The sequence below is a fragment of the Squalius cephalus genome, assembly GCF_949319135.1.
Source record: "Squalius cephalus genome assembly, chromosome: 16".
NCBI classification, from domain to species: Eukaryota; Metazoa; Chordata; class Actinopteri; order Cypriniformes; family Leuciscidae; genus Squalius; species Squalius cephalus.
In genome coordinates, this window is record NC_137137.1 from 13,726,604 (window position 1) to 13,746,129 (window position 19,526).

Genomic DNA, 19,526 nt, shown 5'->3' on the forward strand with positions numbered 1-19,526 from the left:
TAGCAACCTAGAAGTCAGTTCCAGATCCACCTTCCACTCCAGACTTCTCTCTCATATGGATTGCAGTCTAGCATATTATGTGTTCTCTTCAGAATTAGGTGCATTTCAAAAACGTTGCAAGGAGACGCACTGACGTGATAAAAACGTTATAAATACGTTTCTGCATTTATAAAGTCACGTGAACCCCCCTGTGTGTCATTAATCTACGCCTTTGTAAGAGGTTAAAAATAAAAAATAAAATACATGTTGTATCTTTAAGGTACTACTATGTTTTAGGGCTTAATAAGGTACAAATTAAGGGTACTAACCCAGTGACAAGCTGTTGTATCCCTAAAAGTAGGGATACAGAGAGTGCATAGATTCCAATAAGAAACTTTTTCACATTCGATTTACTTTCGATTCACATTCAATTTGATTCACATTTGAATGTGAATTGAATGTGAATCGAATGTGAATTGAATTGAATGTGAATAGAATGTGAATTGAATCGAATGTGAATCGAATATGAATTGAATCGGGTGTGAATCGAATGTGAATTGAAGCAAACGTGAATGTAAATCGAATGTGAATCGAATCAAAACCGAGTGTGAATCGAATGTGAATTGAATGTGAATTGAGTGTGAATCAAATCGAATGTGAATCGAATGTGAATCGAATTTGAATCAAATGTGAATCGAGTGTGAATCGAATCGAATGTGAATCGAATATGAATCGAATCGAATGTGAATGTGAATCGAATTGAATGTGAATCAAATCGAATGTGAATCGAATGTGAATCGAATCGAATGTTAATTGAATGTGAATTGAGTGTGAATCGAATCGAATGTGAATAGAATGTGAATCGAATGTGAATCGAATTGAATATGAATCGAGTGTGAATCGAATCGAATGTGAATCGAATCGAATGTGAATCGAATCGAATGTGAATTGAATGTAAATCGAGTGTGAATCGAATCGAATGTGAATCGAATCGAATGTGAATTGAATGTAAATCGAGTGTGAATCGAATCGAATGTGAATCGAATGTGAATTGAATGTGAATTGAATGTGAATCGAGTGTGAATTTAATTGAATGTGAATTGAATGTGAAATTGAATCGAAACTGAATTGAATTGATTGTGAATCATCATGAATCGAATTGAATGTGAATCGAATGTGAATTGAAATGAATGTGAAGTGAATGTGAATCGAATGTGAAGTGAATGTGAATCGAATGTGAATGTGAATCAAATGTGAATGTGAATGTGAATTGAATCAAATGTGAATCATCATTAATCGAATCGAATGTGAATTGAATATGATTTGAATGTGAATTGAACTGAATGTGAATTGAATGTAAATCGAATCAAATGTGAATCGAGTGTGAATCAAATGTAAATCAAATTGAGTGTGAATCGAGTGAGAATCAAATCAAATGATTCAGTTTGAGATATCTGATTGGATAAACTGCACGTATCATCTTGTTCTTTGTCTTCCATATCTTCCAGAGATGAGAAAATAGAAATAATTTTGACACAAATTACAAATCTAATTATTTACATCATGCTCATTTCATAATAACTCACAAAGTTGTTCAAATATGCAATGCAAATTAAAGTGGCATAAAGAAATGTCTATGTACACGCTTAACCCTTAGAGATCCACTGTTAATAACATGGTTAAAATAGTTACATAATAACTATTATAAAAAAAAACTATTTTACTATTATAAAAAATACCTTTTTCAACTAAATATGGGTTAAAACTTCATACAATAGCAGCTCACGTTGCAAAATATGTCATAGCAACAACAAGTGTGACTGGAAAATATATGCAATTTGAAACCCCTACATGTTGACACCATTACTGACTATTTAGAATCAAATTTAGCAGGTATTTCAGCTCTAATTTTTATTTTCCTTTTCCAAAATGTTTAATGACAACATTCCAAAAAACATTCTAAACTACAAAAGAATATGGCAGTGGTAGGGATTCTGTCAGAACGACCTCCAAGTCAATTTAACTAAAACAAATGCGCAGAAATGTCACTAAAAATGTTGGAACTATTTCTGCAAGCTCTAAAGATAATAAAAAATGACGATAAGATGTTAGGTAATTAAGGATAAATAATGAATATATTAATAAATAATGAATCATTAAGATAACAAACAGGATATATGCCATTCTACAACACTTTTTTCCCTCTAGCTCGACTATGTTGGCTCGACTATGCCTCTGGGTGAAGGAACACGTCACGAATCACGTGGTCAAAACCATGTCTTGTGCAGAAACAAGGAAAGGGAAAGGAACTTTGACAACTTTTTGAAATTCGTCTGGGGACTACTACACAAGGTAATTTTCTGAATCTGCCTTATTTTTCTGCATTGCAACAAAGTCTCAGCGTTTCCCGCTTTACAGACTTTAACTCACTCAGATTTTGACAAGAAAAGAGTCTGCTTCGGCTCCAAAATGAGCCGCGTTTCATTATATTTCCTGGTGTTTGATTATTACACCATTTTCTGTCAGTTGTTTGATTGGCCGCTGTTATTATTTGCAGAAGATGATGAGCGCGTTTCAACTAGATCTCAGCCCTTTGAAAGAACCACTGGGATTCATTCGTGTATTAGAATGGGTATGTGCTTTTCAATTATGTATTATACTTTTGTTTTGAGCTATTCTGTGTAATTACATCAAACGTTATTATTTAAAAAAAATATACATTTTTTTTTTCAAAACGTTTACCTTTAAGAAACATCTGGCATATCATTTTTTAGGTTAACGTTACTCATTATCTTTAAAGTTGACTGCCTCAAGGTAAAGTGTCTATAAACAATTATTGTACTGTCTTTGTACATTTATTTTGGTACTATTTACCATGCATGTAATCCAGAGGGTCACGCATTCTTTTTATTTATATTTTTGGTAATACTTTACAATAAGTTAATTAGTTAACTACCTTAGTTAACAATACTTCTTCACCATTTATTAATCTTAGTTAATATTCATTATTAAAATCAAAGGTTGTATTTGTTAACATTAGTTAATGCACTGTGAACTAACATGAACTAACAATGAACAGTTGTATTTTTATTAACTATCAATAACAAAGATGAATAAATACTGTATTGCTTATTGTTAGTTCATGTTAGTTAATACATTAACTAATGCACCTTATTGTAAAGTGTTAGCATTTTTTTTTTATTATTGCATAAATATAAGCGTCATGCCTGATGCTCCCTATTTTATGTTAATGGTCACCATAATACAGCTTTTGAGGTATTAAAAAAACACAATAAGATTTTATTTTTTTTATTTTTTTGTAAAAAGGATTCTACTAAAAAAAGAGGAAGTAGAAAGTAGCGAGGATGTGTGAATATAATGCTTTTTTGTGTTGGTAAATATTTGCATTTCTTCATATGCTGGTCTCAGGGCTATTAAATCAAACGCACAGTCGCACACTTCCTTTGGTTTCCATTTGAACCATATTTATTCGTTCGTTTATTAATTTCACCTCTTCGCATTCACAAACTGTCATTTCAGATATTCGCCATTTTTGCTTTTGCAACAACTAGTGGTTATTCTGGCTCTACCAGTTTCAACATCCTGTGCAACAACAGCAATACCAGCCAAGAAATAAATGCATCCTTCAGCTACCCTTTTAGGTAAACAATTAAAATACACAGAAAAAACTTCTTGTTGTTTTTGAATGTCTGCCTTTTCATAATTTCCTTCTTTATTATTCTTTGATACAAAGGCTCAATACCCACAGTTACCAAGTCCCAACCTGTGAACAGAGTGGAACGTTTAAAACCGCACAACTGACTGGAGATTATTCATCTTCAGCTGAGTTCTTTGTAGCTGTTGGAGTTCTGGCCTTCCTGTACAGCACAGCTACTCTTGTATTGTATCTGGGTTACCAGCACCTCTACCGCGAATCTCCTCGCGGCCCCAGCATTGTGAGTGTGTATTGGTTCAAGTTTATGTTGTAGCTATTTTAAGAGTTTTCTGTGCATTCTTAAACCTCCTCTCTGTCTGTGCATGCCTTTAAATTCACTTTCATATACAATGGCTGACTCAGAAGTTCACGCTTTTGGGCGAGAAATGAAATCCAGCCATGCATGATAAGTTTATTTATAAACTTTCTGGCCTTCATTTTATTAGCCTATTCAGTATTATGCAGGATTTCAACATCACTAGTTCAGAGAATGAACTTTCGTGAGCTGTTTTTGAACTGTGTGTGGGGGTGTGAAGAGTTTCACTGTTGTGTAAATGAAGAAACAGAGGGGAGGGTTTTTCTGACAACAGTTGCAACTGTTAGCCCAAAGTGTCCTGAGGATAAAAGCATTTGAGTGTTAAATATAGAACATTAGTCATTAGTGCATGGATGAAATCAATTGGTTTTATGGAACATATATATATATATATGTCCATAATATATGTTGAAAAATAAAATTATATATATATATATATACATATATACATTACTATTTTCAATGTTTTTGAAAGAAGACTATTATGCTCATCAAGCCAGCATTTATGTGATCAAAAATACAGAAAAAACAGTAACATTGTGAAATATTATTACAATTTAAAATAAAGGTTTTCTATTTTAATATACTTTGAAATATAATTTATTTCTGTGGTGCAAAGCTGAATTTCCATTACTCCAGTCTTCAGGGTCACATGATCCTACAGAAATCATTCTAATTGTTGTGCTGCTTACTATTTTTTTATAACCTGTGTTACTTTTTTCAGGATTCTCTGATTAATAAAAAGTTTTTAAAAAAAAATCTTTTGTAACAATATACACTACCGTTCAAAAGTTTGGGGTCAGTAATTGTATTTTCTTTCTTATTTTGAATCAATTATTTTATTTACCAAGGATGTGTTAAAGGAGAACTCCGGTCAATTTTAACATTGAGCTCATTTTTTTGTACATTTGGAGTGCTGTCAATACAGAGAACAACGACAAAAATCGGTGTTGCCTACACCGAGTTATTCTATTTTTAAAATTTGCACCCTGTTGACTTCAATGGGGCAAGTACTAAACCTGCTTTTAGCCTCTTAACATCCTTGATGTGTCATTACAAGTGCACAGAAAATGTGAGTGATTCCTTCTGAGTGAACACGAGTGAGTCTGACTGCAGTAGATGTGAAAGAAATGTATAAAAATGATGTTATTTAAGCCAGCGCAAATACCTTTGTTTACATCCTGTTTTTCGGTTGAAGTCCAAAGTAGTCGATTGCAGAGTTCACACGCATAGGTTTAATACCTATGATCACGCGCGTGAACTCGGCAATCGACTACTTTGGACTTCAACCGAAAAACAGGATGTAAACAAAGGTATTTGCGCTGGCTTAAATAACATCATTTTTATACATTTCTTTCACATCTACTGCAGTCAGACTCACTCGTGTTCACTCAGAAGGAATCACTCACATTTTCTGTGCACTTGTAATGACACATCAAGGATGTTAAGAGGCTAAAAGCAGGTTTAGTACTTGCCCCATTGAAGTCAACAGGGTGCAAATTTTAAAAATAGAATAACTCGGTGTAGGCAACACCGATTTTTGTCGTTGTTCTCTGTATTGACAGCACTCCAAATGTACAAAAAAATGAGCTCAATGTTAAAATTGACCGGAGTTCTCCTTTAAATTGATCAAAAGTGATAGTAAAGATTTCTATTTTGAATAAATGCTGTTCTTTTTTAACTTTTTATTCATCAATGAATCCTGAAAGAAGTATCACAAGTTCCAAAAAAAGATTAAGCAGCACAACACTGAAGACTGGAGTAATGAAAATTCAGCTTTGCACCACAGAAAGAAATTCATTAAATTCAAATATTTCAAAGTATATTAAAAATAGAAAACCATTATTTTAAATTGTAACAATATTTCACAATATTACTGTTTTTCTGTATTTTTGATCAAATAAAGGGCTTGATGAGCATAAGTGACTTCTTTCAAAAAAATATTTAAATAGTAATGTTTCCAAACTTTTGACCGGTACTGTATATAAAATACAGTATATATACATAATTTACATGTTGATATGTACTTTCATGTATTACTCTCCATAGGATCTACTGTTAACTGGGATCTTCACGTTTCTCTGGCTGGTGTGTTCATCTGCCTGGGGAAAAGGCCTCACTGATGTGAAAGCAGCAACCAGTCCAGTTAAAATTGCGTTCTTAACTGACGTGTGTAAACTAACATTAAACAATAAGTGCTCTCCTGGACACACCCCCATAATGGGCCGCCTCAATTCCTCAGTGGTAAGAGAATTATAATGTATAGCAAAATACTAAACCAATGACATTATACAGAGATGACTGAATAGACTAACAGATTTATTCATTGTGTTTTCCCACATATTTTTATTACTATCCTTTGTCTGTATTTATGCTCTGATTGTAGTTATGTGGAGATAATGTTTCATTTTAACTTTTTTTTTTTGTGAATCAAATGAAAACAAATAAAGTTAATGTGAATTTATGAATCTTTATAGATCTTTGGATTTCTCAACTGTATCCTGTGGGGAGGAAACTGCTGGTTCCTTTACAAGGAGACGCCATTACACAAATCAGCCAATCAGCAGGAGGAAGCAGGACAGCCATAATTAAACATCAGGTCATATCCACATTCATCAAGCAGGTGTTGCTGCAGTATTAAAGTGGTGCTACATAGCACCGCGGTCGACTGACGTTGTGGATCTACCTGGCGTGACCTGTGTCACAAACGCAGGTATATCTCCAGTATATTCAAATATTTGCATAATAATGCACACTACAGCAAAGCTGTATATTTAGAGAAGGTACAAGGGCCCCTTATCATAAGCCTGTTTGTAAGAAATAAACTGCATCTTTAAAATGTTACATTTCATTTCTTTACTGTTACATTTCTATTTCAGTTAAACTTGTTACATGAACAAAATGTATGGAATGTTTTTGACTCCTGGTCATTGACATATTTTGAATTAAATATATAACTTGAATTCTTGAGTTGTTCTGATGTTCCCTTTTTATAGCAAGTGAGGATGCATGAGTACTACATGAGTAGCATGGCGCTGTTGTGTTTAAGTTAATCTCATCTTACATTTCCACTGTACTCCTGTACTTTTTTAATTGTCCTTTTATTAATTAAACTGTGTGCCTTATAACTTAGCCTATATTTAAGAAATGTTTCCATCAAACCAGGCAAGACTGTTTTTAAAAATGAATTGATGAATTGTTTTGTTTGTGTTTAATAAAAAAAAAATCATGTTTTGCTATTATTGTGCATCATATTGTGCTTTGACTATTGTGTACTTCTAATTTCAAACTGGTAATTTACATATGAAAATTAATTCTAGTTTTAATTCTAATTCTTATGCAGAACTGTATAAAAGGCAAGGCATCTTCTTCATTAGACGAAATGTAAAATCTATTTTTTACAGTCTATCTATGGTATCGATTCAACAAGTTGTCTCTTTCTGAGCTAATATAGTAGTAAAGCGTTTGACTGATGGGAAAACATTACTTTAAGGTAACACCACAGGCACAAAAAAAAAAGCTTCAATTCTAAATTCTAATGTAAGCAAAATTAAACAAGAATTTTGAACCTGGCTTTATCGAATGTTCAGGTGCCTGTGTTTGAAATCCATACAAATGAGTGCATATTTAATCAACCATGGCTAATTTGAATATGGAAACATTTCCTAGTTTTAGCAGCACGCATACGAAGCAATAAAGTTAACAGCAAAAGCAATATGTGCCTGTGTGTGATATTGTTTGGGACGTCGTTCTTTGAAACCAACTAACGTTAGCTTGAGCCGACTTCCCATCGCTACGGTAATCCGCCGTGAGCGCGCAAGATGACGTCGCATTGCGCTCCCGTCGTGATGATGGCGGGTCGTGCACGCGCTAAAACGGTAATGGCTGCCCTAGATCGGCGAATTTCCATCCTTGACTTTGTGGGGCAAAGCTGGACCGCTTGGATCGACAAAGCGAACGTATCTACATTGGACGGTGAGTAAAACAACGTCGAGCTTTCAATACTTTCGGTTGTAATCGCTTCGAGGGAGCACAGGAAATGGATTTGTTTGAAAAGAGCAAACCCCGGCCACCACGACCCAAACAAAGGCCCCGCCGGGTCCTAGCGCCGAACGGGTTGCAGCCCGACACGGTACTTTCGGAAAATCTCCCAGGTCCTAGCGCTCCGTTTAGCCGATGAATATTCCTTTCCTAAAATGTATATTCTTGAAAATGTGATTGTAATGTGCCTGAATTGATTTTATATGTTGTCGTGTTGGTTTGAGGTTTAAAGACAGAAGATGCGGCTCAGTATGTCATCTAATGTGAATCTGACAGCCAGCGCGACGGGAAGTGAAGGTGGAGACGAGTCTCTGGCCACTAAACTATCAAGATAAATAAACCTCTTAATCCATTTTCACATTTCCAGATTTATAGTTGTTCTCGTCGCCGCGAGAACATATCATTATGCACATGCAGTGTTAGTATCATGATGAAACGCTGGGCTGATATTTCCTTTTATAATTGCCAGGAACGGTGTCAGTTGCATCTTCACATCAAACTGCCCTTGCTCTCACTTTTCTTTACATTACTTCTATGTATAGAACATTGAGATGGTCTCTCATCATTTGTCGCACTGATCAGCTGATTAAAAAAATAAGAATGGCATTTCTCATGTATATGGTTTATATAATGGGAATGACCCACATTAATGGATGCATTGAGCTGTGGCCATTAGAAATGGGAACATTCAGCACTGTTGCTTTGATATTTGATAGATGTGTATAAGGCAGTGGTTCTCAACTGGGGGGCCTCAGCAAACTTTCAAGAGAACAGCACAGGAATGACCCCATCCTGAGCTTGACCTCAACCACTTTCACAGTTGTACAGCCCACATTGGAAGTCCAATTGCCCATCTTAACATGTTACAGTTGGAGCTGAATAATGTTGTATTAAATAATTCTACTTAAAGGAGAACTCCGGTCAATTTTAACATTGAGCTCATTTTTTGTAAATTTGGAGTGCTGTCAGTACAGAGAACAACGACAAAAATCGGTGTTGCCTACACCGTGTTATCCTCTTTTTAAAATTTGCACCCTGTTGACTTCAATGGGGCAAGTTTTAAACCTGCTTTTAGCCTCTTAACATCCTTGATGTGTCATTACAAGTGCCCAGCCATGTGAGTGATTCCTTCAGAGTGAACACGGGTGAATCTGACTGCAGTAGATGTGAAAGATATGAATAAAAATTATGTTATTTCAGCCAGCGCTCATACCTGTATTTACATCCTGTTTTCGGTTGAAGTCCACAGTAATCGATTGTCGAGTTCACGCGCATAGGTTTAGTACGTACGATCATGCACCCGAACTCGACAATCGACTACTTCGGACTTCAACCGAAAACAGGATGTAAATACAGGTATGAGCGCTGGCTGAAATAACATAATTTTTATTCATATCTTTCACATCTACTGCAGTCAGATTCACCCGTGTTCACTCTGAAGGAATCACTCACATGGCTGGGCACTTGTAATGACACATCAAGGATGTTAAGAGGCTAAAAGCAGGTTTAAAATTTGCCCCATTGAAGTCAACAGGGTGCAAATTTTAAAAAGAGGATAACACGGTGTAGGCAACACCGATTTTTGTTGTTGTTCTCTGTACTGACAGCACTCCAAATTTACAAAAAAATGAGTTCAATGTTAAAATTGACTGGAGTTCTCCTTTAATTAGCCTAAATCGCTACAAAAATGGCTTGGAAAAGAGTTTAGCTTCAACCCTAATTAAACACACCTGATCAGCTAATCAAGTCCTTCAGGCTTATTTGATAACTGCTGGTGTGTGTGTGTTGAAGCAGGGTTGGAACAAAACTGTGTAGGGCTGTGGCCCTCCAGGAACTGAGTTTGACACCTGTGATGTAGACCAACAACATGTAGGCTAAACCAATGTCACCACACCCACGTCAACACTGGGTTTCAAAACGTCATCTGATAGCGTCAGATAAATAATATGACTGAATATGAAGTATGATAGTACAGTACCAATGATCTCTCTGTGAAGGCAGAGACATTTTAATGCTGGTAAACAGGACAGAAACACATTTTTTAAAGTGTAAAAATCATAGACTGGTTAAAACCGGTTCAAATTCATCAAATCAAATTCATCCATCCATCCATCCATCTGGAGTTGAGAACCGCTGACCAGAGAGGAGACGCTTAATTCAAATGTACTTTGAGGTTTCATTTCCTGCTTTGATGGTCTGTTTGTTTCACTGCCTCTTTTAGGGTCCTCTCTGGAAGAGTGCAGCAAAAATGTGAAGAAACGGATGGAAACTATGACTCTCAAGAAAGAAGGTGAGGAAGAGTTTGTTAGGCTTGTGATTAACAGATTGCATTGATGACGAATTACAAGATCTTGACATTCAAAGTAAAATCTTGCCATGCGTAAAAAAGAAAAATGTTCTTCCCCTCACAGACATGTCGATATATGGCCACTGCCCAGCACATGATGACTTCTTCCTGGTGGTGTGCAGCCACTGTGGGCAGGTCGTGAAGCCACAGGCTTTTGAGAAGCATTGTGAGCGACGGCATGGCCCCTTCAGCAAGCCATCAAACTGCTCTCCTGACCGACCCCAACATGGGACACCCCCCTCCCAACACTGCAGCCCCTGTGAGAGTCAAGACAGCAGGCACCATGGGGCTGGACCCCCACGAGTCCCACCACCTCATTCTCCGCACCAGAGACGTTCCAAACCACAGCGCGAGGGACCCAGGTGAGAAGGAGTAAAGTTCAGTTTAACTTGATATTACTCATCCACTGTTTATTTCAGTGTCATCTCGTTTATGTTCCAGTCTTCAGCATGTGGATAAAATTTCCCATGGAACCCCTCCATCACCTCCACATTTGCCCACCCCACCAAAAAAAGCACCTCCATCAGCCGAGAAACCAATCCAGAAGAGTTTGGATTCACACGCCTACCTGCACGGACCAAAAACATACAGCAGAACCTACAAGAAAGTCCTTAGTACGTCTTTGATGCAACCCATAATATTCTTTTTATCCGATTTAAGCTTCAGTAGCAAAATTGAGTTTTAATTATGTTAGTTCTGTGAATCTGTTCAAATGCTCCATTTAAATTGATTCAGAATCTGCTTAAATATATTCCTTGTAAATTAATTATCGTTTGTCATCGTTGGAATGATCATGAAACATTACGTTTAATTAAAATATTTTAGTAAAAATATGCACTACCAATCAAAAGTTTTTTTCATGTTTTTATGCTCACCAGGGCTGATTTCATTTGATCAAAGCAAAAACAGTAATATTAATACAATTTAAAATAACCATTTTCTATTTAAAAATATTTAAAAAAAGATTTATTCTTCTAGATAGAAAAGCTGAATTTTCAGCATCAATACTCACATGGTCCTTCAGAAATCATTCTAATATACTGATTTGATGCTCAAGAAACGTTTCTTATTTTTATCAATGTTGAAAACAGTTGTGCTGTTTAATATGTTTGTGGAAAAATTGATAAATCGAAAGTAAAAAACAGCATTTGTTTGAAATTGAAATTTTGTAACATTATAAATGAATTGTGTCCTTGCTGAATAAAATGATCAATTTCTTTCAAAAAATAAAATAAAAATAAAATACTGACCCCAGACTTTTCAAAGGTAGACAATATTTTTTCATTAGTATGTATTGTTATATTGATGCATAAATGATTATTTATTCAGTGTTAAAACATACCCTGACTGTATTTTACTTGTTCTAAACATTTCAGATCTACTTGGTTACAGTGGTTGCTTTGCTTGAAACGTTGATTCATCTTGTTGAAACCAATTTGTTTATTTCAGAGAAAGAATGTGACTTTGACAAGCACTGTGGAGTGATGGATCCTGAAAGAAAGAAACTGTGCACCAGACTGCTGACCTGTAATGTGAGCATATAGTCAATATACAGAAAAAAGCACACTAACATACGTATTTGAGTGCTTTTGCTTTCAACTCTAGCTGTCATTTCTATTTTATTTCCTCTGCCGCAGATTCACTCCATCCATCAACGACGGCAGGTTGTAGGGAGGCATAAACCCTTTGACCAACTTGTGATGGAGCTGAAGATGAGCTCAAAGTCTCGAGAGCGCCCCCCTCTATCCAGAGAGGTCCCCGATGGAGGCTCTGTCCACCATGAGACCCCTGCGTATCAGATTGGGCCTCTGCACTACAAAAGCCAAATGACTAACTCTTCTATTCTCAGGTCTATACTTCTGCTGCTTCCTGTGATTAAAAATATTCCAGTGTACCTGGTAAAATGAGCAAGAAAGTGAATTTCAGTGAATGGAGACTGAAGCTTTCAAGCTTATACGATACGTGGACAGGACATTTATCTGAACGTGTGTTTACAGGTCCGTGAATCCATCAGAGGGTGTTGTAGAGATGAAGGATGTGATGCGCTGTGAGGAAATGCAGGTGGAATCTCTCTCAGCCGGTCTCTCCAGTGAGGAGAGTGATGGGGAGAACCGTGAGGAATTTGCTCATCTGCCAGCTAGTACCTTGCACCCCAAGCCCCTGGGTGTAAGTCTTTCCCTTCATATCTACATTTAAGCAGTTTTTTAAACTGCTACAAATCCCACAAAATCTTAATGTAAGAGGGTGTTGATAACAAATGTTACACAAAATGCATAGTTTCATTTCATAATATCACATTTGGAGAAAAATGAACCCATGTTTGTCCCCTCTCTTACGTTTTACCCAGCTTTGCACCTTCGGGGCACGTGTACTTGGCCGTAGTGTCTTAGCGTTCGACCGAAGGCTGCTCCACCTGCGGTCAGCTTTCAGTGTCATGATGGAGCAACACCTCAGCACTTATCTGTGGAAGTAAGATGCTTTACAACATCAGGCTGATGTCCTTGTGACATTCATAATGCTTATTTTGTGTGTTTTCAACACCGAGCCGAGAAAATCCGAGAAATCCTTCTTCTTTTGTATTTTCCTTATTTAATTCAATGTCATTTTGGTAACACTTTACAATAAGGTCCCATTAGTTAAGTAAGCAATAAGGTATGAGAGGCTGTGCTGTATTGTGAACAAGTCGTGCCTGCAACCCCTTCAGCCGTGACTTATTCATGATACAGCACTAGCCTCGATACCACACAATACAAATATTAAAGCCGAAAAATATGTACATGAAGTAAAATCACTAAAAGCCTTCCTTCCGCTGGAAAAAATAGTCCCTGACCATAAACAGCAACGGAAGTTACATTACATTATTTCGCCAATAGATGGCGGCAAAGACTGTCTTTATGAGTGAGTCAGTCAGTAGAGAAGACTTTTACACTTAAAGGAATACTCCACCGTGTTTTCATATTAAACTATGTTTTTCCCTTAACTAAGACGAGTTGATACATACCTCTCTCATCTCAGTGCGTGCACTTAATCGCTCAGGCGCGCGGTGACACTTTGAAAGCCCAGTTCATTCAATATGGGCCAAGCAGAGAAACAACCAAACACCTCCACGTTTTCCCTATTTAAATACAGTTACTCGCGTAGTGTAACTCGACCTAGGACGGTGACACAAAACAAAACGTTGCGCTTTTCTAAGCGTGTAAAATGGATAACTATATTGTATGGCGGAATACCATTGCAAGTGCTTGTAAGCACTTCGTCTTGGCGCAGTAATATCTTCGCTAGAGGGAGCGGGGGCCGGTGAGAGGACTTTTCACGAGTGAAGATATTACTCCGCCAAGGCTTTCAAAGTGTCACCGCGCGCCTGAGCGATTAAGTGCACGCACTGAGACGAGAGAGGTATGTATCAACTCGTCTTAGTTAAGGGAAAAACATAGTTTAATATGAAAACACGGTGGAGTATTCCTTTAAAGGACTCAAACCTGTGATCACGGAGAAGGAAGACGCAACTGACACATGACTATAGGCGCGGGAAAATATGGAGGACCAAACCTGCAGAAATTAAAAATGAATACATAAATAAATATGCAAAGAAATGTAAAAAAAACAAAAATAAATGACTATTTATACTTTTATTTCCCTATTTATGTATAATTATATATTTTTCCACATTTATTTTTTCATTTTATTTATGCATTTATTTCCACTTTCATTTATTTTCACATTTATTTATGTATATATGTATTTATGTCTACATTTATTTATTTATACATTTATTTATTTATTCATTTATTTCTCTGTATGCTAATGAGGGGGGCGTGTTTTACCTCAGACATAGCAATCGAGCTCAGAGTGGCAGTGCTGAAGCTTTGAGGCCACAGTGACACCTTGTGGTGTGACCAAACAATACGCAAGAGGTTTGTGGACATGACTTTACAGGTCACGCAGGAAATAAATGACTTAGAGATTGGCAATATGGCCAAAATCTTATATCACTTATATATGTCCTTTAATATAACCCTAACTGTATGTATAGGTTTACCATACATAAGCTTACTCTTTATTCCGGACATGGCCGTAAAACATCAGCTGGTCAGGATTTCTCAAATGTCTGGTCACACATGAACAGAATCCGCTGATAACAGACACTTTGACACAGAAGCGCGTCAAATGATCCACTATTAACCACATTTTATGCCATGCATTGTAGATCCATACACAGAAGCAAACTGCATTTTCAATGTATCTTCCAAAGCCAATGTTGACAGCAACAGAAACAAACTTTTCCATAAAGAGGTGATATTTCCGCTATAAATTGATTTCCTGGGGCATTTTTTAAAACCTTATCAAATAGTTGGCTATATGTATTTTCATGTAGCCTATACGTTCTTAATTTTAACTGATCAATCAGTAGCCTTTTTGAACGAATCGTCTGAGTTAATGATTGAACTCACTCGTTAAGACGGTGGCTTGGCACCACCTACTGTTTTAGTTTCATATTTAAACGTATAATTTATTCGATTCTATCATTTCATATTTAAATATTCAAAATGTTATATTAAAAATGTATCTCATAACATTATTTATGCAATTGTAATTGCAGTGTAAATGGCTCAGCGTCTGCACGTCCCACATCTGCAGTGCGTAGATGGAAAATGCCCCAGGAAATATCACCTCTTTATGGAAAAGTTTGTTTCTGTTGCTATCAACATTGGCTTTGGAAGATACATTAAAAATGCAGTTTGCTTCTGTGTACGGATCTACAATGCATGGCATAAAATGCTTAAAACGTATGCATAAAAACGCTTCTGTGTCAAAGTGTCTGTTATCAGCGGATTCTGTTCATGTGTGACCAGACATTTGAGAAATCCCGACCAGCTGATGTTTTACGGCCATGTCCGGAATAAAGAGTAGGCCTATGTATGGTAAACCTATACATACAGTTAGGGTGATATTAAAGGACATAAAACCGTGATATAAGATTTTGGCCATATGGCCCATCTCATTTATTTCCTGCGTGACCTGTAAAGTCACGTCCACAAACCTCTTGCGTATTGTTTGGTCACACCACAAGGTGTCACTGTGGCCTCAAAGCTTCAGCACTGCCACTCTGAGCTCGATTGCTATGTCTGAGGTAAAACACGCCCCTCTCATTAGCATACAGAGCAATAAATGAATAAATAAATAAATGTATAAATGAATGTATAAATAAATAAATGTAGACATAAATACATATATGCATAAATAAATGTGAAAATAAATGAAATTGGAAATAAATAAATGCATAAATAAATAAATGAAAAAATAAATAAATGTGGAAAAATATATAATTATACATAAATAGGGAAATAAAAGTATAAATAGTCATTTATTTATTTACATTTCTTTGCATATTTATTCATTTTTAATTTCTACAGGTTTGGTCCTACATAGGAAAACCCCTTAACTGTTAAAAAGACAAGATATCGCAGCGGACATTCAAACGGATTTTTTTTTATTATGAATATAGGACTGACCTGAAGGAAAATGCAATGTCTACTGTAAGGGACACTCGCTTACTCGATCTCTCACAATACTCTACTATAGCTTCAGTTAACAATATCAATGAGATCAAACGTGTTTAAGTTGCTAAGAGTGGTTGCTAGGGGTGTTGTGTTGTGATGCATAGAACCGTTGGGTGAAGCGTTGGTTTATCGTGAATAAAACACAGCTATTGACCAATCAGAATCAAGGATTGGAACTAACCGTTTTATAACATTAGTTAATGCCTAATATTAACTAACAATGAGCAATACAATTGTTACAGCATTTGTTAATCTTTGTTAACGTTAATAAAAATACAACTGTTCATTGTTAGTTCATGTTAGCTCAGGATCATCAATTAACAGATACAACTTTTGATTTTAATAATTAGGAAATGTTGGAATTAACATGAACTAAAAATGCTTTAGAATTACTTTTTATTGTTAGTTCATTTTAATTAATGTTAACTAATAGAACCTTATAGTAAAGTGTTACCATCATTTCATCATCATCAGCATAATACATTTATAGAAAAAAAAAACCTGTAAATAAATACTTATTATAATATTTATTACTGTTTTGAATTAGCTTTTATTTTTTAGAATTTATTTTTATTCATTTTATGTGCTTAATATTTTCCTAGTATTTCCATATAGCTTTCATTTTTTAGTTTTATTTAAACTGTTTAATTTTAGTACTTCAACTTATTTCAGTTTAATTTTTTATCTAATATTTATTTAATTTTTTTATTTCAATTATTTTTTCATTACATCAACATAAAAAAATACATTTCTGAATATTTTAATATTTTATTAATTTGCTATTTTTTTTTTTTACAAATTTTTTTTTTTTTTTTTTTGTACTTTATTTTCTTAAAATTTTAATTAGAAAATTGGTTGCTTTTAAATATGTGTTCAGGAATGTTCTTTTTCCTGTGAATTTTCTTTGTTGTAAGTAAAATCTTTTATCTGCAGGAAACTCCCTCAGGTGTCAGAACTATGCTCTCATCAACCCCTAGTCACCACAAACACTTATAATTCCCATGATGCCACATGCGGCTCGGTACCCGTCCGCAGCGCCTCTACTCTCAGGACAAGCACCTCAGGACAATCACAGCCCACTAACCTAACAGCCGCCTCCAGACTTCCAACGAAAGCCCAGATGCCCTCAGGCCCCGGCCGGCAACGTAACCCTGCGGGTCGGACCAGCAAACAGGCTTTGCAGGCGAGTTTCAGGGAGCTTCAGGAGAGTCCTACAGCCAGTAAACGGCAAAAATCTCCCAAAGAGGACAAAGACTTGCCTGGAGAGTCAAAAATCCTGTTTCTCCCCCACCACAGAGACCGCCAGTCCTCCTTGACCAGAAATGCCATTTCTTCACCCCATGGCCCGTTCAATGGTGCTCTCTCACCTGGCAGCAAAACACGCCCTCCTGAAATGAAAGGGCTGCTTAAGCAAAGTCCTGCCCACATCTCCCCTTCTCCCTCCCCAGAGTCTGATAAGGGAGGGGTCTCAGGACTCAATCAAAGGGCTGTTGGGAATGAGCATAAAGGGCCTGGCAGGAAACGTAAGACCAGCGGTGCCTCTCCCCCCAAAAACACTTCATATGCCCCTAAACCCAATGTCCTCTCCTCTCTCTCCCAGACTCACTCCAGCCTGGTGTCCTGGGGTGGGGATGGCAGACCAGGATCAACCTCCAACAGTCTGCCAAAGAAACTGGCTGGACAAACGGTATGTTTATCACATTTATCAGTAGTTTAAAAGCCTAAATGTTTAACTGAAGGTGCATTCAGTAATTACACTGACAGTATCAATTATCTACTTTCTCTGTATGTCTTAATTTCATCACGTAATTTTGGGAGAAATATGGAGATCCAGCCTTCCCTAGTTTTAATGGCTCATAAGAATCTCTAATCAAAAAAAAACATGTCTTAAAAGTATGAATAGAAAAGTAGTTTTTTTTTTTTACATTTTACTGTGTGGAGGGGTGCAGTTATTTTATAATTTATATACTATTTGTAATATAGTATTTATTAGTTTTAATTTATTTATTTTTCTTCAGGTTTCACATTTTTATACAGAAAAATGATGTACTTGTAAAAGGTTCAAAGATAGCACTGACGAAGAAGTCGGGGTGGCGAGTAAAAATGAAAAAATGAAAATTCTGTCAACATTTACTCACCCTCAATTTGTTGTATGAGTTTCTTTCTTCTGCTGAACATAAAAGAAGAATATCTTTCTTACCGGTACTTTAAACAACATTTTATGTAAAATATTTATTAATTATCTGTATTTATTTATCATATTTACTGTGCATGCAGTGAAAAACTGAAGAAATGGTAGAAACGGTTAAAAAAATAAATTTTTGTCAATTACCCAAATTAAATAGCTTTTATTAGGCTACTAATATGATTCATCTAATGTGAGTGCACATGATTTTAAAACAACTATTGATTTCTGTAGTCAAACACTTCAATGATGACAAATACAGAGTGTATCTTTAAGTGGTTGTAGCATGTGTTTTAATAGTGCCAATGTATAGTGGTCAGGAAGCTCAAGCTCTTGGTAGACATCTCTGTTAGCAAAAAAAAAATCTTTAAAGTTGTTGAAGAAAACTGGCTAAGCTTACTTTTTCAACACTGCAAGGATAAAAATACACCGTGGTAGAGAGAACAAGAAGTATTGGAAGTCACAGATTGATAGTCTGTTAAGATGAATCATCATGGTTTAATTCAGCACAGTGGTTGAGTCTCGGCTCTGAATTTAGATCCTTTTCCTGACCATCTGCTCTTCTTTTCTCCCAACAGCCAAAGCTTCTTCACTGAGGGAGTCTGCCTTAAACTCCTCCAGAAGCACAGGCTTACTGCCATGTATTTGCCACAGACTTTATGCACAGGATGAGGTGAAAGTGTCTGAAGTTCACGTAGGAGGATGTATCTGTATGCATGCATGTATGTGTGTGTCTGTATTTTGTATACTGAATTTCTATGTGAGTGAATGAATTGGTGAATGACCTGCAAATTAATATATAAATACCTCAAGACCTTCTTTATGCTGCTAAACGGACTGTCAGACTCTGAAATAAATATGCCAATGTGTTTCTGTTGTCTTGGTCCTAATGAATTGAGCTGCTTCATCTCACCACTAGATGACACTAAAAACTTAGATACCCCCATTTTACACAAATATGCCAAAGGGTCAACATTTTGTTGTTGTGGTGGATGATAGTGGGCTTTTACTTCAACGTGAATGTTTTCTCTCTCTTTTTTTTTTTTTTTTTAAAATAAAAAGTCAGTATTTGTGGGACGCCTGACAAGAAGTTCATCTCATCCCACCCTCAGGGCAAGTGTTTAATTCAGAGTAGTCCATTCATGTAACCATGTCAATAATACATGTCCTGTATGTATACATTTAGCTGATCCCTCATCAAAATTCTCAGTTCAAAGATTCTGTATATAATGTGGATATTGTGTAAGCTAATGGTTCCTGCAACTACACAATGCATAAATAGTGTTGGCTAGTAAACTAACATGTTTCTGTATGTCTGCTTAAACGGAAAGCATAAAAACAGGCAAAAACAGTCAATTTCATTTTTATTCACTTTTATATTA

General features: G+C 36.1%; 2 protein-coding genes across 3 annotated transcripts; both read left to right on the plus strand.

Moving 5' to 3' along the window:
• Window positions 1-2,232: 2,232 nt before the first annotated feature.
• On the plus strand, window positions 2,233-7,244 carry sypl2b (synaptophysin-like 2b). Its single transcript, XM_079897032.1, has 6 exons — window positions 2,233-2,331; window positions 2,537-2,611; window positions 3,520-3,641; window positions 3,734-3,935; window positions 6,060-6,254; window positions 6,488-7,244. Exons 2-6 carry the CDS (start codon window positions 2,540-2,542, stop codon window positions 6,596-6,598), a joined length of 702 nt encoding a protein of 233 aa, XP_079753158.1. The 5' UTR covers window positions 2,233-2,331; window positions 2,537-2,539; the 3' UTR covers window positions 6,599-7,244.
• A 527-nt stretch (window positions 7,245-7,771) lies between these two features.
• On the plus strand, window positions 7,772-19,498 carry atxn7l2b (ataxin 7-like 2b). Of its 2 annotated transcripts, none has more exons than XM_079897029.1 (10): window positions 7,772-7,985; window positions 10,273-10,341; window positions 10,463-10,760; window positions 10,840-11,012; window positions 11,848-11,930; window positions 12,036-12,247; window positions 12,396-12,564; window positions 12,746-12,867; window positions 16,893-17,646; window positions 18,723-19,498. In XM_079897029.1, the coding sequence occupies exons 1-10, from the start codon at window positions 7,832-7,834 to the stop codon at window positions 18,738-18,740; spliced, it is 2,052 nt and encodes a 683-aa protein (XP_079753155.1). In that variant the 5' UTR covers window positions 7,772-7,831; the 3' UTR covers window positions 18,741-19,498. The 2 variants fall into 2 exon arrangements, with proteins under 2 accessions (XP_079753155.1, XP_079753156.1); XM_079897030.1 differs by lacking the exon at window positions 7,772-7,985 and adding an exon at window positions 8,276-8,348.
• Window positions 19,499-19,526: the final 28 nt, after the last annotated feature.